This window comes from Astatotilapia calliptera, chromosome 5 (genome assembly GCF_964374335.1).
Source record: "Astatotilapia calliptera chromosome 5, fAstCal68.1, whole genome shotgun sequence".
Taxonomy (NCBI): Eukaryota; Metazoa; Chordata; class Actinopteri; order Cichliformes; family Cichlidae; genus Astatotilapia; species Astatotilapia calliptera.
In genome coordinates, this window is record NC_137426.1 from 20353576 (window position 1) to 20375589 (window position 22014).

Sequence of the window (22014 nt, forward strand, 5' to 3'; positions counted from 1 at the left end):
TTTTTTTTAAAACCAACCAGTATTTTTAATTGAGACAATTTCACATAGTATCAAACAAAAGAAAAAAAATGAAAAACTTCACAGACAAAAATCTGACCTCTGCTCCTTGTAGTTATTTTGATTCACTGGACAGATTTGCATTTGAAAAGGCTGCCTTTTTTTTTTTTAAATAAACAAAAACAGCCAACCACTAACAGATGGAAAACTTCATTATGAAGAGTGTAGCTAGAAAAAAAATAGTTGGCTTACAAACAAACAAAAAGGGATTTATCCCATCTTTTTCTTTTTTTTTTAAAAAAATGCTGACATTTACACAGTGAAAAATGACGGACTACTCACACGATGTCTAACTACACAGAACATTCTTCAAGAAAACAAAAGCTCAGAGATTAACTGGTGAACTGGAATGCTGGGTGGCACTACTGTTTCAGGACCAGCAAGACAGACATGGCACAGGTGAGCTATTATACCTGTACACGCCCAGTCACTGTATTTGAAAGTCACCACAACAGGAAAAAGGGAGGGACACTAAAATGCTTGATTGTTGTTGTTTTCTTTAAAAAAAAAAAAAAAAAAAGTAAAAAAAAAAGTAAAAAAAAAAGTGACATCACGGTCATGATGAGTCCATCATATGAAACGGGAAAGCCCGTAAAACCGTTCATCTTCAGCTCCCTTTACACCTGGCAGACCTCTTATCTTCTGCCATTAGACCTGGAGCGGCTGTGAGGGAGAACAAGACAAAAAATAAACACATTTCAGCTCATTTTTGCATTAAAGCGCCCTTCACCAATCACAAACAATCAAATTGGGTTTTAAATGCACCTGAAATGTGTTTGTGGGAGTTTGTGCTGCGTATAACATCACACCCACAGGATGCCAGATTCATTAATCGTGTGACCAACAGCAGCAGACTGATGTCACACATACTCACACACTCAGCTGAGTGGTTATTGATCGGTTTACTCTGAGGCGGATACTCTGGGTTAGAGCTGGGCGATTGAACGATAACGATATGTATTGCGAAATAACCTTTTCTCGATAGAAAAATTAAACTATCGCGATAGACCTCACCGCTCTTGTCCTCTTAAAAACAAAAAAAACAGCCAATCCAAATTAAGTAGTGCAGAGCCGAACCAATCACAGCCGGAGCGTCACTTCACGTGACCTGTTACGTACAGCACAAGTGCCAAGCCGCACATGTGTATTTGTTTTGGGAAGCAGCCAGCCGCTTTGCCGCCCGGGGAACGGAGGAAATGAGTGTGCCGACTAGAAGGTTACCGAAGAGAAAACAGATGATGGTTCCAATGCCGGAGAGATTGTCGAACGGAAGAGCCATAGAAGTTCCATAGTGTGAAGGTATTTCGGCTATTTCAAGTCTCACAAAAAGAGTAGCGCGCACTATAAATTGTGCCGAAAGCAAGTCTGGAAATGCAATAAACCGGTGCATGCTCAATCTCTGACTGGAAGCGCTAATTCGTCATTCGGCTTTTGTCAGACTAAAGTAACTGTTAAAACTGTTTGAAAAGCTAAGCTATACAACAAGGAGAGATTGAGAATTTCCTTTTAGTTCTCAGTTTATTTGATATTGACAAAAGTTAGTCAGTTTTGTCTGTTCTTCTGTAAAACAAACTAAGATTTATTTTTAGAATTAATATTTTGTTTCTAAGTGGAATTGACAATTTAGTCTGTTTCGTTTGTTCTATTTTGAAACTTAAACGCTTTAGCGGCTGCCTTTTGTGTAGTTTGCAATATTTGCCTTTATTTATCTGAAAAAGTCTCATGTTTCTTTAGTACATCTACCCTCTTGAACTTATTATGGGAAATAAATATTTAAATCAAAACAAGCTGCTGATTATTTCACATTTTACTTGTGAGAAACGGCACATTTAAATCTTACAAATATAGTTATTTGGCTTATATCGTGATAGATATCGTTATCGCCTGAAATGAAAAAAACATATCGTGATATGAAAAAATCTCATATCGCCCAGCTCTACTCTGGGTCATACATCTCTTTACTTTCAGCAGAGAAACAGGTGCTGCCACCAAACACCCTATGATAACCCTCTTTTTTTAAATTTCAAAGCCTACTTCAACTAACTGGATAAAACAGATATCAACAAACCTGCAACACCCCCAAGTTTTGGGCAACCATTTAGTCACCAAGAATAGCAATAAGTCGTGGTTTTTTTTTTTAAGAAGGTGGCTGTCCTGTTTTTTTACTGGTGGGATGGAGACATTTGCTTGCTCTGGATTAAGAGGCAGCCTTGACAGGAGTATCCGGTGTTGGATGGCTTTTCAGTCGAGCTGACTTTATCTCAGTTTGTCAGCTATGAACCAACACTGTCACTGTGAATTAATATCCCAATATTTTATTTAAATAAATAATGTTTGTCTATTTGATGAGTCGCTAACAACCCTACTTTAATGGACTGAAATAATCTTCACACAGTTCAAGGTGTACAAGTACCTTCTTGATCGAGAGAAGGATCTCGAAGGTTTGTGGTTCCTGTCCCGGGAGAGGGACCTCTCTCTCCTCCTGTCTCTGGAGAAAGACCTGAAGAAGAAAAACATCCCATTATAAAAATTTTATAACTTTTTTATAACTTTTTTTTTTTAAAACAAAAACAGTTTAACCAAAAGTTAGATATATTTAAAAAGATGGTGGTTTGCTTTCAAATTACATTTAATTTAGTGTAAAGATGCACGTAAACAAGGTCTGAAATCTGTAAACATGAATATATTAAGTGTGCATATGTACACACTCAGTTTTCACTTAGTGTAAGCCGACTCCACTTTGCCTTCCACATCATATCAATTAGCGCAGAGCTTACACTGCATCATCACAGAAACAGCAACAAAGGTTCAAACAGGCTGTAAAGTTAAACAAGCACCTCTGCAAAAAACATTTCAGCTTCCACGCAGGTCAGGTTTAGCGCAACACTTCTGCATCACATTTGTATGCTACAAATAAAACACATGCATACACAATGCTGAAATTATAGAGTTAATCTCATGCAGCGTGAAAGATGACTTGCCTGCTACGGCTGCGGCTGAAGCTCCTCCTGCGTGGGGATCTGCGCAGGGAAAATACAAACGTGTTAAGGACGAAGACAGATAGATTGATCACTGTGTAGAGCTCCACATTATTTACTCCTTTTCTTACACGGGGCTCCCTCAGCACAGCCCTTTGGCTATTTCAAGAACTCAAAATGGAAGTAAACGACTTGCATGTTTTTCCAAGGAAAACAAAGACTTCAACCAGAAAACAGAAGTCACTGGCAGTGGACCCAGCACATAAAGATGGCAGGTGCAGAGGAAACCACCTCTCACCTTTCCCACAGTAACACATGCACCTTTCAATAAAGTCCAATTATATTTCAGTCTAACTTTGAAATGCAGATTAGGATTCGTCCCGTGATTCATAAGCAGTAGATTCAGAGCTCCGAGGCATGAAACCCCAGCAGGATTTTCATCTTAAGGTAGTTTGATATCGTACTGTGGATCGGCTCTGATGTGGGGAATCAAAAACCCAGCACACCATTTGGGCCACCATCTGTATGAATTCAGTCCACTGCACTTTAAGGGAAAAATGTACAGAAATGGAAATTGGTACCAAAATTTATTTTTCACAGGGAATAAGCCTCGTGAAACAGCCAGGCTAAGATCTCAAACCGGGAACACACACACACACACAAAGATCTGATATTCATAGGGGGTGTTTAAGGAAAGTTTTGATGTGACTTCATAATTCTGCTCAGAGCCCCAAGACATACCAGATGATTATCTATCATCGAAATCTCTGGAAACATGACGTTCCAGATATTTGATGTTGGTCCATCCCCCTTTGAAACAAGGACTACAGAAATGGTGGACGACAAAATGACAAACTTATGATTAAAATAATAATAATTAAAAAAAAAAAAGAACAACCCTTTTAAACCAGCTGTCTCTTCACTTTTAAAACTGTAATCAGCAGTGTACTGAATGAAGCAGGAAAACTTACTAGTATTTTTGGTTTTCAACAAGCTAGAAATGACGAAAGGGAGGCAGACTGTCGGCCGGGTGGGTAGAATTGGCTGAATAGGACTGGCCAGATGCTGCAAGGTGATTAGGTGGCAGGCAGATGGGGGCTGGCTGTGGCTTTTTTCCTGCTTTAATTGGTTAGCCGAAGGCTGCTGCTGGTAGGTTGTAGACATTTGGGAACGTAATACGCTGATTGGTCGGGAATGTGAGGTGGCCGCTGCCGTTTGGGTTAAGGTTGAAGGAGGAGGAGGTTGAGAACGGCATGCTGAGGAACCAATGGGCTGGTGCAACCTGACGACTGGCCATGCCTGGGTCATGTGACAGCACCAGCCAAGCTGATTGCGGCCCGATGATCAGCAGTCACATGATGCTGAAAGAGGACTAGTTGATTGACTCAGAGGGTGGTGAGAAGAGGCATGGTGGTGGCTCTGCAACGGGTTCATTCTTATTAATATAGATGAAAAATAAAAAGCATCCTCAAACAAAAAGAAAAAAAATTGCATCACATTTGGCACTTTTATTCCCCCCAAAATGTATACTTATACTTAGCCTATACTTTTACTGACTGCCTAAATCTGTTTCCCCACACCCATTTTTGCCTTTTTAAAACAGTTAAAATGAGACTGCACAAAAATGTGCGTTTCAAAGGAAGCATTTGTGCCTTAAGTATAACCTAGGTCTTGCAGACCACACTTTAGATGCCTCAGAAACAGAAAGGCAGCCCTCTCTATATTCTGAAATAATGCCCCTTTTCCACTACATGATGGTGAATGACTATCTGTGTGGCTCCTTCCATAAAATGACCATTAATGTCAATGAAGATGAATCTGCAAGTCTTAGGCATTGCAACACCCACAAATATATAATCACCAGAAAAGGTCACAAACACTAGAAATACCTACACTGGAAACCCAAATGCAATTAAAGGGAACTGTACTGTGGGCAAGAAAGTTGAACCGGTAAGTGACCAAGCAAGAATAAAGTGCAGAATAGATTGGTTATCGTGTCTACTGGCCAACAACAACATGTAGGTCACCTGCGTCTGGGTGGTGGGCTACGCCGCCTGTAGTCGTCTCGGTCTCTAGGACGCCTGCTCCATGAAGGGGGAGCGCCTCGAGTGCGGCTACGCTTCTCGCCAGTAGATAACTCCACACGCACCCGACAGCCACACAAAGTCCTGCAAAAGAAAAAAAAACAAAAAACAAAAACAAACAAACACATGAATAGAAAGTATTTTTCCTCGTTTTTCCAATAAAATGACTTACTTAGCACACTTCAGTGGGCTGAATATATCATTTGAATGTCTAAATGTAGTCTAAATGTCTGCTAATGTAACAGATGTGATGACCAATAACATGTTATCATTGTTAAAAGTGTGACTGCATGAGAGGAACTCTCCTTTCTGCAGAATGGGAGCAATGTCAGGAACTTGGAGGAAAGAGTAGTACCGATCCAATAGCAATATCTTCATTTAAGTAGACTACTCATTGGGATGCAGCGTTTTCAGTAGGAGAAACGTTTCATCATCTTCCACTGAAAACGCCATGTGCAGATAAACAGAATCCACTTTCCTGACCTGGATGATTGAGCATGCATAAACTGATTTGCATAGGTTGCCACCTACCTTCCATCAAGCTCCCGCACGGCATCAGTTGCATCTCTGGGATCTTCGAACTCTACAAAGGCGAAGCCTGGGGGGTTCCTGGCCACCCAAACACTCCGGAGAGGACCATAGTAGCCAAATGCTCTTTCTAACTCTGTCTTGTTTCCATTGTTGCCGAGATTTCCAACGTAGACCTTGCAGTCAAGGGGACAGTCACGATGCATGACTGTTTCTGAAAAGTGAGCAGAATAATATTAATGTTTTAGCTCTAAGACAAAGACTGGTAAATGGCCTGTATTTGTATAGCGCTTTACTTAGTCCCTATGGACCCCAAAGCGCTTTACACTACATACACTACAAAGACTGGTCACACTCTCTCTCACTTAGCCATTTACTCACAAACGAATTGAGATCTTGGCCTACTTCCTGCGCTGGATTTGCAGGTTATGCTAACGGAAACTTAAAAAACAAACAAACAAAAACAGACAGCCAGACGAAGCGAATCCCAAATGCCTTAGTTAACTCGTTTGCTTTATATCTCCAACTATATTGTTGCATATTCGACGCTGCATTGTGTTTCGAGGCTAATAGCTTATTTACAGGGAGCTAAAATGGCTGCCGCCTACCGAGGCCTACTCAGCGGTAGCAGCACTCTGCTAGCAGCCGCAGAAATTTATACTATACATTCACATATGTGAAGTAAACTCACAACAGGTCGTTTTGCAAACATATAACATACAATACATAATACATTGAAACGCTACCGTTTTAGGTGTAAATATCAGCTCAGATTATCGATTGTGATCCGGCTAAATTGTGCCTTTTCGTCTTCGGTGGAAAATGGCGTGACGTCAGTGGATTAACAGGATGCCACTTTCGAGAGGGCGGGTTTAATGTCGCCTCCTTCCTTTGCCCCCCCTCCCGAACAACAGTTGTCCAAGTTTTGGCTGCCTTTTCACTCTATCCAGTCCTTGTACATGACCTTCAGAGGAATGTTTTGTTTACAGTGTGAATACATTTACCAGAGCTCAAGGAAAAATTATGATACTAACGAGTTACATAGCATAGTTAAATTGATGTAAAGTATTTCTTCAAATGATATTAAGAGAAATAGAGATATTTGAACTAATAAAGGTATAAATAAATTGTACTCTGTACAATAAAGCATTTTAGGACTCTTCTCTCGGTTGCTCCCTTAGGGGTCTCCGCCACAGTGGTCATCTGGTCATCTGTCTCCATTTCACCCTATCCCTGGCCTCCAGCCCTCATCATGCCCTACTTCACTACATCCATGAATCTTATCTGTGGTCTTTCTCTTTTTCTACTGCGTTGCACCTTCATCTTCAACATCCCTTGTAAAATATATTCACTAACCCACCTATCCCACGTCCAATCCATCTCAGCCTTGCTTCTCTAACTTTGTGTCCAAACCTCTTCCACCAGCTCCCTACCCTCACTAGTGATTACAATGTTGTCTACAAACATTATAGTCCACATAGACTCCTGTCTGACCTCATCTGTTAGCTTGTCCATCACCCCTCCAAACAAGAAAGGACTACATTGCCGATCCTCTGATGTAATCACCCACCCACCTTAAACCCATCCTTCACTCCTACCATATTATTACTGAGATACTAATGTACAAATGTAATGCATACTTGAAAACATTTTTTTCTGTTTTTGAAAAGAGTAAGTTGTGGCTAATAAGATAACTTCATTCGCAGTATCACAGAAAAGAAGTGGAAAAATAATAAATAAAACGTGTTATGGTTGTATTTTCTTGGCAAGATTTTTCTAAGTTTTTTCTGCCAGTGGTTTTCCAAAATAATAGCTTGATCCACGTATAACTGATACACGTCCAATTTCCTGAGTACAAAGGCTGCTTTACTCCCTGCCAAAACAAATGAGTACACACTGTGTTTATTTACAGTGTGGAATTGGGACATACTTCCTGCTTAGACTACGACTAAAATGTGGGGGAAACTGTAACTGTAAAGTTAAAGTTACATACGTCCGCCAAATCTCACAAAACCGAAAGTACTATACTATAACGGGATCTAATATGTCAAATTTGGCCAAAAGGGCAATATATATATACATTAAAATATAAATTAAAGGACGTGTTCATCGTTCGTTACGTGCTATCCCAGTTACCCTGAACGTAGCTTAACACGCGAGCCGCCCACTCAGTCTGTTAGTAACCGCCCACAAAGTTGGTCAGCCAGGTGACAAGAGAGCCAGCCGGGAAACAGCACGGACCACGTCCCGCCTGCGTTAGGAAGTCGACTACGTAACGATTCACAACCAAATCAAAGTCGACTAGCCAAAACCACCTGCTTAAATCCTGCGTTTATTGCCTGCTTTCACGTGCTCGCAATCTGACAGCCTCTTATCCGTCAGCAGTTGCGACGTAACCAGCTAGCAGTTCGAGGACACCCATAACATAACGCTAGCCTCTGACGTTAGAGAAGACTCAACGGTTGGTTGTTGTATTTCTGTCCGGGTAAAGATAGATAAGCCAGCAGCGAGATGTCCGAACCGGTCGGAGAGGCGAAGCTGGAGGTGAAGCAAGCGAGCAAAGAGGTGAAGGAGAGCGAGAACGTAGCGGAAAAATATTCAGCCATGACCGTGAGCAAAAACAGCGAAATAACCATGGGAGAGCTGTCGACTGTCTTCAGCGCTGTGCCCACTCACAAACCGGTTAAAAAGGTAAGTCTGCACCAGGTGTAAGCATAACGGCACCGAGGAGGACCCTTGGATAATAAAACAAACCTCCAAGGCTCTTTTTAGCGCGATAACAGCACTTTATAGGTGCTGTATCTTCTTTGTCAGACTTAACCTTCTTTTTGCAACGTGAATACATTTTACTAGAGCTCAAAGACTTCTGATTTTAAGAAAATATATTTGGTACTAATGAGTTATATGTCACAGGGGGTTAGGTATCTGTGCACCAATAACAGTCCACACACATTGCTATTGCGTGTGACAAGAGAATTAAAAAGTTGTTTAAACCCACATTAAGTAATTAAAGAGTCACACGTCAAGTCCAAAGAAACTTAAGCATTTTCTGCATGTGTATAATGGCTCACACCTCTATTAATAACTATAAAACTTTATAATTGTGCATTTTTATTCACATATTACAAATCCCAAATTTACTACAGTTTCAGCACACTTTCAGCAGCGGCTTCTGACCTGAAATTGCGAAACAAAAGAACCACTTTTTCCTTGTAAAACTTGCAAAAAGTTATTTGACACACTCCAGGAACAAGGAAGAGCTGCGCCTTTCACTTTTGAGGCTGAATGGACAGTGTTTGCACACTCCATATAAGTTACACTGAAGTGGACAAATCACAATGCACAATGCAACAGTTTTTGCATTTGGAAAGCATATAGCTCGACATGGGGCTCGGAGTCTGTCAAATGCAAGAGTCAGCATGCTCAGCCAAGAACATATTAGGCAGACGTTCCTGTTATACTTGACTGTTTCACATCCTCATACTGTTTTAGGGAGGATCTTTACACTGAAGCATCACTAGCTTGCAAACAGGAGCCAAACATTTGACCCTAAGTTTTTGTATTGTTGAATTCAAAATAGTTGTGCTCAGCTGATATCAAGAAGAATTGGGAAATGTGAACATAAAGGACACTTATCAGCATGTCCTCTATGACAGCACAGTTGAGATTACTGACCTTTTATTTTAAATGTAATGCTTATGTATTCTTACATATTTAGTGTAAGACATTTAAGTTTCAAGCTTACTAATTATTTACAGTTGGAATTGGAGGGATAATGGTTAAGTCTGGGCTTCCTGGAGTTCTGATATCAGAAAGACTGTAATCTCTTTGACAGGCATTTAAAATAAAGCAACAAGTGTGATTAAATCACAGATGGCAAAGAAGAGTATTGTAACACACTTGGGGGGGGGAAAGCACACACAAAAAGAAGTTTTAAGTTTTCCTTAAAATATTGCCAAATGGTATGTGCTCAGATTCATTTTTTTTAAATATCTAGCCCTTACTTCACCTTTAACTTTAGGTTCCATGTGGGGAATATACAGACGGATGTGTCTTCCTCCCACTACATAAAACATGACTACAAAAAAAAAGGTTTCATTTCCTCTGAAATACATTTTGTTTATCAAATGGCCGGAAATAATAGGAACATGCACAGAGTCCTGATTAAATATAGTAATACAGACTCAATACGTACTCAATCATTCTGGTAACCCCCCCCAACAGCTCACATAAAACAGTATGTTTCATTCAGTTGGGCCTTGGGACCCTGAAACCTACACCACCCTACTGAACTATGTGGTGTTTTTCACCTAAATCACAAGAAGACTGCTCCTCATTGTCTTCTGTTACCATGGTGTTTAGCAGGTATGTGGATGGGGCACCTCAAGTCAAGATAATTAATTGGAATGATGAGAATATTTCATTTACAGTTGTTCTATTCATGTTTTATTTATATAGCGCCAAATCACAAAACATTTGCCTCAAGGTGCGTTTATATCGTAAGGTTAAGACTCAACAATCAGACGACCCCTTGAGAGCTAGCACTTGGCAACTGTGGGAAGAAAAACAAATGGCAAACTGTGGAAGTAAAGCACAGATTAATTGTTATGCATGTATATAATTTATTGTCTAGGGTGATCTTTAAATCTGATACTTGGATACTTGGGTCTGATACTCCAACACATTCCAGAAACTGCTGAGGTGGGGCAATCTCCCTGTCCTCTGTTTGCATTGGAGCACCTTGAGAGTGGAAAATCCCTGTCAACATACGTTTTCTTGTTGCTGCAAAAAAAATAAAAAATAAATAAAGCCAAAAATACCCCAAACTGTCCAGGCATGAAGTTAGTTACCGGTACACACAACAAAGATACCAGTCCGGTTTCTTCATCTCGCAGAATTGTATACCGTTTGCTTTAAAGGGACAAGGTTAAACCCTTATCGTGCAGAGAAATATTTTATTGGAGGCCAAACCCCCCCCCCCCCCCCCCAAGATGAGAGCCTGCAGCACACACAGGGAGTAGGACTGTTTCATAGTTCTGAAAAGTAATCAGTAGGTACAATTCAGGCTTGCACTCATTTCACGTCAGTTGCTTAAATACCACAACAATGTGAGCAAAATGTCACGTTTGGCTTAACACACTGCGCTGGAACCAGAGCTGGAGAGCTTTGTTTATGTTTTAAAAGGTCATATAAGGTGATTTATTTTTTTTATTTTTTCCTGCCATGTGTACGCCCCTGCAGGGGATCAAATAACACGACAGGGAATTTTTCGACGTCAGAAAAGCCGAGAGTCGATAGTAACAATCGTTACACAAGCACGAGTCAGATGGGGTCATCGAAATCAAAATATGGCTTGAGCAGCTTAATTTTGGAACATCAGTCTTGATGATGCAGTGTCTGCTGGGCTATAGCCAGACATCCATTTTTGGTAATAAACTGAAATGAGCTCACAAATTTGAGGGGGATTTTTATATTGCCAGTAATTTTCTTGGATTCTGCTCCATTCAAATCTATTAAAGTCATTATACTATACAAGAAAGACAAAAACAGCTCTACTCTGGCTCCTGAAGGACTGTAAGAAATTAACATTTAGCTGAGCCACAAGAAAATGATCACAAGACATTAAACTGCTTTTGTGTGTGTGTGTGTGTGTGTGTGTGTGTGTGTGTGTGTGTGTGTGTGTGTGTGTGTGTGTGTGTGGCTTACATTGTCTGCCCTCTTTTTTTTTTTTTCCTTTTTTTAGCAAATCCAGTTTGTGGAGGACAAGCAGGAGTTCAGCAGGTTCCCCACCAAGGCAGGCCGTCGCTCCCTGTCCCGCTCCATCTCCCAGTCCTCCACAGACAGCTACAGCTCTGGTAAGAAGGAGCCAGAATCACGTGTGTGTCATTTGTGATGTAGATGCAAAAGATTTTACACTGTGTTGTATTTACTAAGCTGTACAGTGTGGAAAGGGAGATAATGAGAGGAGTCTGTTAGGCCATTTGATGACATCAATATTCGTACATTTCTTTGTTATAGGTTTTGTGGTAATGCTTCTTTTTGTCATCCTCATCTCATTTTGACCTTCAGCAAAAATGTTTGCTTAACTTCCTGAATCTTGAGTTTGGTTGGTGTTAATAATAAAACCCTGTTTTACAGCTGCATCATATACGGATAGCTCTGATGATGAGACCTCGCCACGGGACAAAACTCAGGTCAACAGCAAGGGCAGCAGTGACTTCTGTGTCAAGAACATCAAGCAGGCTGAATTTGGCAGGCGGGAGATTGAGATCGCAGAGCAAGGTCAGCACGAGGAGCGTGAAGTGATCTCAGCATTTCATTTAAGCAACAGCTACTAAATTTACAAGTGTTGTGGAGGAAAACAAAACAGGAATCAAAGGTTAATGTTTAAGTAGCAATGAATAACACTGTCGCCTAAAAATAAATCCCCTTACACAACTGAAGTGTGACATTTCAAGGGTATAATATTTCACCCTGAACATAAGGTTATTTGAAGTTATTTAGTAATGTGAGTAACTTTCTCAGTCTGTCGCTGCTGTAAGTGATATTAATTTGTTTGTAAAAAGGAAAGTAGTTGTCATGATATCACATCTCAAAAGATGTTAAGATCTCTAGCACATAGGGCTGTTCGATATAACAATATATATCGGATGACAATATAAAAACATCTATAGTTTCATTTTACCCCATCATTTGTTTCGTGGTGTCGCAAAATAAACTGTTTACGGCAATATATTTTCATTGTTTTGATGGTCACTGTAGTGGCTATATTCAATTCTTAAAGTTCTCTCTTTCTCTTATATTTTATATAACCACACTACTGACGGACAAGCGCCTGTTTTTATGCGTTGTCGTTATCAACAGCAACAGTAACAGCATCGCGTGTCCGCTTGTTTATGTTCCACATAAAGCTTTCACAATAAAGCTCAAGATCCTGTTGAGACTTTCCAAAATAAACTGAATCACGTGAAAGAGCAGATTATTTACGGATGACAATTAAAAAATGAGCCGCCAGGTGCTAAAAAAATAAACCTTAGACTCAAACGTTAGAACAGGCAACCCGCAGCGCGCTGTGTAATAAATACAAAGAAAATGGCGGCCGTTACAACTTATGTCTAAAAATGTATAGTTTCATGCATCGGTTAAAACACTCGACTCTGGGTAAAGGACGCGCAGCTGGAAACACTTCACGCAAGTCGAGCTGCCCGAGATTCACAGAATTTACAGATAATTTGAAATTTTTGTGATTTATATCGTTATCGGACGATAGAATTCTTATATCGGGATATGAGATTTTGGTCATATCGCACAGCCCTACTAGCACATTGTCCATTCTTTCTTGCTTTGGATCAAAGAACTTGTGGTCAAAGGAGCTTGCAAAGAAAAGCGTCCAGACGCTTTTCTTTGCAAGCTCCTTTGACTACGATGACCTGGATGACTGAGAACCTTCACAGACACAAAGAACTTGTGCTTTAATAAGATGAGCCACATGGTTTTAATCATGTCTGGATATGATACAGAATAAAATCTTGTTAGTCTTATCATACAAGATTTAAGTATCTGTGCAGATAAGTGTTTGATGCTGAGAAGCAGGCCTTATTAATGTGCCAGTTACGAATGTAACAACAATATTTTATAATCGTAATTTAAAACAAAAAAATTCATGATACATTTATAGTTCACACTTAAGATCTTTACTAAATTTATCAATCAGTATTCATCTGTTTATAATTTTCAGACAATAAAAAATTAACATGATTCCTGCCTGTAGTATTTCCTATAACATGAAAAAAAAGAGAAGGAAAATCTGGACATGATTCATAAACAGACTCTGCATTATTCAGCAACACTAACATTTGGAACCTAAAGCAGCATTTTAAAGGTCTGTTTGCTGGCAAAACGTCACTGAAGCAGATTGTTCGGTGCTGCTGCTATTGCTGCTGCTGTTATTTAAGCCCTGGTCACACAGGCCTAGAGGCTTGCTTTATTTAAGAAATACAAAACACAAACAACAATAACACTACATATTTCCATCCAAGACAGAAAAGTAAAACCTGTATATTTCAAATAGTCCCTTTATCCATCTTTCAAAAAATAGCCAGTAGTTCTGTATAAAAATAACTGCCTTTAACGGTTAACGGTTTAGTTTTTATTCTGTAACGCTTGCTAAAAGAAAAGGATGTATTTTTTTTTCTACTGCATCGTCTGCGTTGCAGTGTTTCCCACTGACTATTTTCATTATGTAATCTTGTTTTCAGATATGTCGGCACTGATCTCACTCAGGAAGAGAGCACAGAGTGAGAAACCGTTGGCAGGTGCCAAGATTGTGGGCTGCACTCACATCACTGCCCAGACTGCAGTAAGATTCATCTCTGACATCGAGCTTCAATGCCTGAGCAAAGACCGCACTGTGATTGTGTCTGTTCGTCATATAGGACTTTAAATCACTATTTAACTGCTTCTTACTTCACACAAGCTCGTGCTTCCTCTTATTATTATTATTTTTAATTAAATGAGTAAAAAGAAAATCTATTGTATTTCAATTAAAATGTATGTAGCTGGCTGTGTTCATGGGCTGTCAACAGCCAGATGATCCCAAAGAGTTAAAGATGATGTATGTAGACGTGGGTCATGGTAAATTCATGTGTTATATAACAATAAAATACACTTATTGTGACTGTACTGTATGTTTTCAGGTGCTGATTGAGACTCTGGTTGCTCTCGGAGCTCAGTGCCGCTGGACCGCATGCAACATATACTCCACACAGAATGAAGTGGCTGCTGCCCTGTCAGAGACAGGTAAGCAGCAGAGATGGTGAAGAAGCTCATAGACCACGCTGAGTCTTCTAGGCGAGCTTGATTGCAAACAACATTGTGATAACAGCAGAACACAGCATCAGATAAGGCTTCTTTTTAATCTTTAATGAGCAAAGGTTTGTTCTGTTGTGCGAGCGTCTCGTGGCTTTTAAAACCAAGGTTACGGTTTGTAAATGTTAAACTCATGACAGTTCATCCCTGCAGACTTAATGGGAACACATAACTCTGTCCATGTAGTGAATTAGCAGCACTCTTTATGCCCTTTATCTGCGGTTGCTATGTGATGGTCAAAGTGTGCATTAAATCTTCAGAGTAGACTCGTCATGATCGGGAAGGCTGGGGGAGTCTCAGTGGTCCTGCATTTTTATTTTATTTTTTTACAGGGTGTCTAGTGCTCAGTTAATTATTGCTGTACGTACTGTACTGAGCTGTTCATTAAACTGAAGGGCACATAGAGAGTACAAATGTCTGCCACTATTAAACTGGTCTCAAACTTGCTTTTACACCCAGTAATCATATTGGTATCATCTGTTTGGAGTATGACACATTTCATTTGAACAAATACTATGTCATGAAAAATCTTTGGTTTCCACTGGGATGAGTGAGATATTACATCTATAATACCAGTTATCAAGCGAAGAGGTGAATTTGACTGTATTCACTGTCTTTATTTAAGACTTTATGTATGCTTTCATGCAGTTTATCCAGTTTCTGCTCTGTGAAATGAACGAGACAACGTAATTGCTCATCAACATTGAAGTGGTTTCTTGATATGACGTACTGCTACTGAGATATTATCGCCCATCTGCTATGTTTCAGGTGTGGCTGTGTTTGCCTGGAAGGGGGAGTCTGAAGATGACTTCTGGTGGTGTATTGACCGCTGTATCAACACTGAGGGCTGGCAACCTAATATGGTTGGTGGAAAACATTTTTGCCAGGTGTAATATGTGAATGATGTGCACAAACAGCAATGTTGAAAAGCCCCAAATAACACCAGAAGAAGAACCCGTTCATTAATAACAGTCTGTAAATATTTAATTACTGAAGAGAAGATGAGAAACGCCACGCTCTGTTTATAAGATGTAGCAGATGTAGCCATTCTTGTATTTTGCTTGTTTACATTATTGTATTTTGCACAACTCTGTTGCTTGTGAAGCTCGCACACAAGAATTTCACTCACATGTACTGTACCAATGTACCTGCACATGTGATGTGACAATAAAAGTGATTTGATTTGATAAGAAGATGACGAATCTTTTCCTCCTGCTTATTAGATCCTGGATGATGGGGGAGACTTGACACACTGGATGTATAAGAAATACCCCAACGTATTCAAGAAGATCAGGGGCATTGTGGAGGAGAGTGTCACTGGGGTTCACAGGTAATTTATTTTTGTATATGTGGATATTTGCTTTCTTGACACATTTAGTTGCAAGCCAACATGTTTCCATCATGTTTCTGTCTAGGTTGTATCAGCTGTCTAAAGCTGGAAAACTGTGCGTGCCTGCGATGAATGTAAATGACTCTGTGACAAAGCAGAAGTTTGATAACCTGTACTGCTGCAGAGAGTCCATCTTGGATGGGTGAGTAAGCTCGGGTTTTAAATGTTTTGCTCATGTATAAACAATATTACAGTTTGTTTGTTGGATAACTTAAATAACATGGTTTAAGGGGGGAGGGGAAGGGGGAATCCAGTAATTTTAGTAACTTTTCTAGAAGTGATAAAGGAGAACAGCTTATCAACTTATTTAAAACCTTTAGATATATGTGCTTTTCTTTATACAAATCCATCTCTATGTACACTTGTACTTTATATTTGAATCAATGTAATATAAAGATCAGAGGGAGCTAAGCAAGGTAATTTTGTGTTGTGTTATCATTTGTCTACAAGTGGGAAAATCTGGCAGAACAGGCCCTTTATGGTCTGCTTTTCATCTCAGCATCATGTTAGTGGGGGCAAACACAATGTGCTTAAATCTCTGGATGATGGTCGATTTGGACTGTGGGTAATTCTTTTGGCTTTTGGGTCAGCTTTTCACAGGAGTGAAGAGAGTGAGGAATAAAATGGAGAAAATCTTTTTGTTCAGCTGCATCACTTGTGTTGCAAAAGGGTCTCGTGACCACGTTGTAAAGAAAAATAAGCATATATCACAGCATTATGAATAATGCTGTGATATATGCTTATTTTTCTGATTGTTATTAATGAATTAATAACAATCATAATTGATGTTACTGGAGGACGGACAGCCTCATATGCTGCTATCACAAAGAATGTTGCCGTTAAAGATCTAAACTTGATTTTTAAAGAGATGTTACCCTTGTAAAAACTTGTCTAGTGTGAACATTGCAGACTCTGCAGTCTCTGAAACAGCCTGACAGCACAGTTACATTTATAACCCTACTGTTATTTGGCAGCATAAAAGGTCTAGTGTTCTTTAACAGTGTGTGCACATTTCTGCATGGGAACAGTGCTTGCTGTGCTTTTCTTTGCTTACTGCCGAAAATTTATTGCTGTTCCTCTGGATTAATTATCAGCAGGTACAATGTTGTCTAGTAGCAGGTGTTCCATTATGAAATACTAATGATATTTCCTCGGTTAGTGACCAGGGCTAACTGAGAAAATTGGCTTCCACATTACTGTGTTAATTTAATTTGAAGTGGGCTTGTATTGGAAGCAGGTCTTATTTTCTAATACCCTCTATTTGACAGGTGTAATTTGTCATATTTTTGGTGCCTTGCCTAATCAGCTTGTTTCCTTTATTAAAGTTATTGCACTATAATGAATATTGTGGAGAACAGCGAGCCACTTCTGATAAGGATTGGTGAAGTGGCTGGAGTTTCTCTGCAGACAACATGAGGGGCTCACTTTTCATGCCTGCATCTCTGCCGAGGGATTGTTCTTAACCCAGAAACCCACTGCACTCCTGCTGTCACAGCTTATTTAGTCTAATATGAATGACTAACTGAATTATATAAATATAATGGGACCAACATGGTAACTTGCTATAAATGACTGTGTGTAGGATGTTTTTATTGCATGCATTTAACATGATACATGTTATTACATGAATGTTGGCATTATCAAACCTTTTTAAGGAAACTGATAACTGATGATATTCTGCACAGAAACCATAAATACATAATTAAAATAGCTCCGTAGGACACATCTGTAAATCTTTTTAAGTCTTAATACTACTTTTGGTCTAACTCGTCGAACAGTCCATTTCCTACTGCTTATTGGAGTCGTGGGGGCAGCAATATAAGCACAGATAATCCCAGAACTCCTCACCTACGAGGCACCCAGGAAGGATCCTGATCAGATTCCTGGACTACCTTAAATTGCTGCTTTCAATGTTGGTTAATAGTGGCTCTATTCCACGTCACATCCTGTCCCATCCTGTCTCTAAGGCTGAACCCAATTATCCTACGAAAGAGGCTCAGTTCTGACGCTAGTATCAATCTCATTGAACACTACCCAGAGCTTGTGACCATGTGTTCAGGGTAGGAATGAGGATCGACCTGCTTTCACACTCATTTCTGTCTTTAGCACAGCAGACCGGGACATTGTCAGCATCATCGAACACATAGAGTCAATCAGTCAGTCAAACTCCCAGATTCATGAGAGACTTAAACTGCTCCATTTGGGGCAACAAAAATTCCCCGGACAACATGGCTCTTAGGATCACTAGAGCGCACAGACTCCAGTGTGACAATGTGGAAATTTGGGATATATTACAGGGACTTCTGATACAAGCAGTGCCAAATAACATTTTACTGTGTGCCATAATTTTGCAAACACCATTACAGATTGGCAGTTTTGTTTTCCAATTCTACAAAATGTGCTAATTTTGTGTCTTAAACGTCTGTAGTTTGAAGAGAACCACAGATGTCATGTTCGGAGGCAAACAGGTGGTCGTATGTGGTTACGGCGAGGTGAGTTGTTTCCTTTCAGTTTATCACTCTGCAGTAATCATAATCGCATTGTTGTGAAAATGTGTGAGACATTTTAAACATGCCCTTTAAACTCTTTTCTGTAGTTTGCCATTCATGAATTATTATTTTGTCTTTTCAGGTTGGAAAAGGTTGTTGTGCTGCTCTGAAAGCATTGGGAGCCATTGTCTATGTGACAGAGATTGATCCCATCTGTGCCCTGCAGGCCTGGTGAGGAAAACATGATGAATGTATCGAGCGATATGAACAGGAAAAAGCTGCAGAGATAAAACCGAGCTGTCCAGAAAACTGTTCGTGTTAATTATCTGACAAAGATATGAAAAACTAATGATCAGCTTTAACTCAAATGCACTACACACCCAATCAACAATTGATTTGCTTGTCAGTAAAAAGATTTTCCAGCCTGTCACTGTCCAGGCCTGAGCTGAATTCAGAATCTCTTCCTTCTTTTGTGTATAAATAGCATGGACGGATTCCGAGTGGTCAAGCTTAATGAAGTCATTCGCCAAGTAGATGTCATCATCACATGCACTGGTAACTACATTTAATACACTGACATTTTTATAGCTTTTTAGGGGGAAGGGATAGCTCAGTAGGTAGAGTGGTGGCCCCATGATCGGAAGGTCGGGGATTCGATTCCCCTGAACAGCTACCCTGAGGTACCCCTGAGCAAGGTACCATCCCTACACACTGTTCCCCGGGCGCCCAATGGCTGCCCACTGCTTCACTGAGTGAATGGGTTAAATGCAGAGAGGAATTTCCCCACGGGGATCAATAAAGTACACTTTCTTTCTTTCTTTAATATAACATAAGAAGTTTTAAGTTCATGGAGTTTTCCACTGCTTCTTAGGGCTCCAGAGCGTTTATTTCTCCTGTAATAGATGAGGATGGTATATGTTTGTGCCTTTCTGTAGGAAATAAGAATGTGGTGACCAGGGACCAGCTGGACAGAATGAAAAATGGATCCATTGTCTGCAACATGGGACATTCCAACACTGAGATTGATGTGGTAAAATAGTGCTTTAAAGTATGATGGTAGAATTTAAAATTTAATACCACGATTATAACCAGCAGGAACAAACATATAAGTAAAGATCAAATAAATATTCTGTCATTTTAAATTATCACAAAACGAGGTTTACTTGTGTTCTCGTCTCAACTAGGCAAGTCTACGGACCCCCGAGCTGACCTGGGAGAGAGTCCGCTCTCAGGTGGATCATGTCATCTGGCCCGATGGCAAGAGAATTATCCTCCTGGCTGAGGTGACTGCCTGTGTCTGTGTGCCTTCGCTTATGCATTTGTGTCAGTTATAGCTACACAACATTAAACTGCGTTACAGCTATGCACGTGTGATCTCAGGTTGATAGCATCCTTGTTAATAAACAGTGTTGATCCAGTCCGATCCATTCTCCTTTTTAATGTGCTGTCATATCAAATCACTTTCAGCTTATGCTAGACTGTAACAATTGTGCTGTAGACCTTTGATTAAATTACTTTTTAAAGCCTGCGATAACGTGTTGTTTTTTGTCCAATAGGGACGTCTCCTGAACCTCAGCTGTTCCACTGTCCCTACCTTTGTGTTGTCCATCACAGCCACCACTCAGGTAACATGTAAATGGATGTTGACAGCAGCTGAAGCTAGGCCATATTTGCTGTTGATGTCTGGTGCAGATAGCAGAGTACATAGGAATCGGTGTGGTTTTTTTGTTGTTGTTTTTTCCATTTTCTGTAATTAGATGGCCGTCCTCGGAAATAAGCTCATTTGCTGACCCTGATATGTTATAATACACAGGACACTCAACATCTTCACGTTGTTTCTGTTCATAGATGCGCTCTGTCATTATAATCAGCAGTTCATAATTTAATTCTGCGCTATTCATTAAATTCATAATGTGCAATAAAATTTCAGCAGTGTTATTGATGTTTGTTTTCAGGCTCTGGCACTCATTGAGCTGTACAACGCTCCAGAGGGACGTTACAAGCAAGACGTTTACTTGCTTCCCAAAAAGATGGGTAAGGATTTAAATACTTAACCACTGCCTGTATTATTTACATGTTGAAAGCCTACAGGCATTATTTATGGACGCCTGCAAGAATGGAGTGCATGAACTGACAGATTCACATCTTCTGTGTGTGCGCCCATTTCTTTCTTATTAAAGGATGTCTTTGTTTTTCAGATGAATATGTTGCGAGTCTGCATCTGGCCACGTTTGATGCCCACCTGACAGAGCTTAGTGACGAGCAGGCAAAATACCTGGGTCTGAATAAGAACGGCCCTTTTAAACCCAATTACTACAGGTACACTTTTACACATTTTAAAATTTTAAAATGGGGAAATATTTTGAAACTTATATTAACTTATTGTTATTGCACTAGGTTGTTTGCCAACACATAAACAATTTTTAAGAATTGTGTTGCATTCACATTATCTTTTTTTGTTGTTGTTATTCACAGGTATTAGTCTGTCTCACCTGAGAACAACAGCATGTGGATGGTTCCTGATTAGTACCCGACCTCCAGGCAAAAAAAAAAAAGATTTGTGTATTGTATTTTTTACCCTTCATGGGACACATAGCTCTTTTACTCGTATTTTAGTGACTGTAGAAAGTTTTGCTGCTTTACCAATGGCACCCAAGCTGGCTATGAAAAGTGAAGCGTATGCACTCAGCTCATGTGAGATAACACATGCAAAAAAAAGAAAATATGATTTTTTTTATTTTTTTTTTATTGCATGTGTTTCCATTCTGGAAGCTGTTGAGTATATCAGCATATTGTGCCAAATGACTGTGAGAGGAGGGTTGTGGTTGTTCAAAAATATTAGTTGTTAAACATGTTAAACCCACACGGAGCACTATTTTTGTATAATCATTCCCTCCATGTACTGCAAAGCAGTCACTTAAAATGCCAAACCCAGGAATCTCAGGAGCTTACTGTGCTTTTTATGCACTTTTAGCTCTTTGTTTTGGAATTCTCATCAATATTGTGCTTAAAACTGTTTGCAGTCTTTTCCTTAAAAACAGACAAGCCAACAATTGCAAAAAAAAAAGGTGACGTGATTTAAACTCCTGGTTGTTGTTGTTGTTGTTTTTTTTTTTTAATTTCTTCTCTCAGGAGTAGGTGGACCAAATCTGAGTTGAAAGGCCAGTCGATATGAGACTTAATGTTACTTTTAAACTAGCCAATGATTTGGCATTAATCGGATGTCAAATCAGTTTTTCCTGTGTATCTGCTGAGTAGGCAATCGTTTGCTTACAGATGAGCCATAATAACCTGATGAGCTGACTGTAAATCAAAGTTTTGTTCCTCTGAGTATTTTTACTGTCCAGTGGTCAGAAATTGCTCTGTGCTGCTTTAAACGTTTCTTCCTGCTTTGATATTAAAGCACTTAATCACCTTATACGTTCCATACACAAGATGCACTCCTGTTGTAGTATCCTCACAATTAGTGCTAACCTTGACTGGGTATAACAGAAACATAAGCGCTTGTTGAGCATAGCAAATGTAAGAGCTTGCCTTTTTTTTTTTTTTTTTTTTTCTTGAAAAAGAATTTGTCCATTTATGAGGTTTTGGTGTCTGGTGAGAGTTATATCTGTACCTCA

The 22014-nt window shown here is 39.7% G+C and overlaps 2 protein-coding genes across 4 annotated transcripts; one reads left to right on the forward strand and one right to left on the reverse strand.

The window, feature by feature from the left end:
• On the reverse strand, nucleotides 1-6623 carry srsf3b (serine and arginine rich splicing factor 3b). 3 transcript variants are annotated; one of them, XM_026167936.2, is made up of 6 exons: nucleotides 6394-6623; nucleotides 5651-5861; nucleotides 5063-5203; nucleotides 3039-3077; nucleotides 2471-2557; nucleotides 1-720 (listed from the first exon to the last, which is right to left on the reverse strand). In XM_026167936.2, the coding sequence occupies exons 2-6, from the start codon at nucleotides 5851-5853 to the stop codon at nucleotides 693-695; spliced, it is 498 nt and encodes a 165-aa protein (XP_026023721.1). In that variant the 5' UTR covers nucleotides 5854-5861; nucleotides 6394-6623; the 3' UTR covers nucleotides 1-692. The 3 variants fall into 3 exon arrangements, with proteins under 3 accessions (XP_026023721.1, XP_026023722.1, XP_080157988.1); XM_026167937.2 differs by lacking the exon at nucleotides 6394-6623 and adding an exon at nucleotides 6029-6276; XM_080301862.1 differs by lacking the exons at nucleotides 5063-5203; nucleotides 5651-5861; nucleotides 6394-6623 and adding an exon at nucleotides 4007-4454.
• A 1229-nt stretch (nucleotides 6624-7852) lies between these two features.
• Nucleotides 7853-21461, forward strand: LOC113022484 (S-adenosylhomocysteine hydrolase-like protein 1). The gene is made up of 17 exons (XM_026167931.2): nucleotides 7853-8338; nucleotides 11391-11502; nucleotides 11786-11929; nucleotides 13906-14006; nucleotides 14344-14446; nucleotides 15284-15378; nucleotides 15739-15845; nucleotides 15931-16047; nucleotides 18334-18397; nucleotides 18537-18625; nucleotides 18879-18949; nucleotides 19330-19424; nucleotides 19579-19677; nucleotides 19951-20019; nucleotides 20350-20428; nucleotides 20593-20713; nucleotides 20870-21461. Exons 1-17 carry the CDS (start codon nucleotides 8159-8161, stop codon nucleotides 20874-20876), a joined length of 1653 nt encoding a protein of 550 aa, XP_026023716.1. The 5' UTR covers nucleotides 7853-8158; the 3' UTR covers nucleotides 20877-21461.
• The last annotated feature ends 553 nt before the right edge of the window (nucleotides 21462-22014 follow it).

What these genes read in the sequence shown, in the direction of transcription:
- LOC113022484 (XM_026167931.2), top strand. Translation starts at nt 8,159, where the DNA reads ATGTCCGAACCGGTCGGAGAGGCGAAGCTGGAGGTGAAGCAAGCGAGC. An exon ending in AGGGCTGGCAACCTAATATG is followed by an intron (nt 15,379 to 15,738) that starts GTTGGTGGAAAA and finishes CCTGCTTATTAG; the next exon opens with ATCCTGGATGATGGGGGAGA. An exon ending in AGAGAGTCCATCTTGGATGG is followed by an intron (nt 16,048 to 18,333) that starts GTGAGTAAGCTC and finishes AAACGTCTGTAG; the next exon opens with TTTGAAGAGAACCACAGATG.
- srsf3b (XM_080301862.1), bottom strand. Translation starts at nt 4,343, where the DNA reads ATGACCCAGGCATGGCCAGTCGTCAGGTTGCACCAGCCCATTGGTTCC. An exon ending in GTTGAAAACCAAAAATACTA is followed by an intron (nt 3,078 to 4,006) that starts GTAAGTTTTCCT and finishes TTCCCTGCGCAG; the next exon opens with ATCCCCACGCAGGAGGAGCT. An exon ending in TTCAGCCGCAGCCGTAGCAG is followed by an intron (nt 2,558 to 3,038) that starts GCAAGTCATCTT and finishes TTTCTTCTTCAG; the next exon opens with GTCTTTCTCCAGAGACAGGA.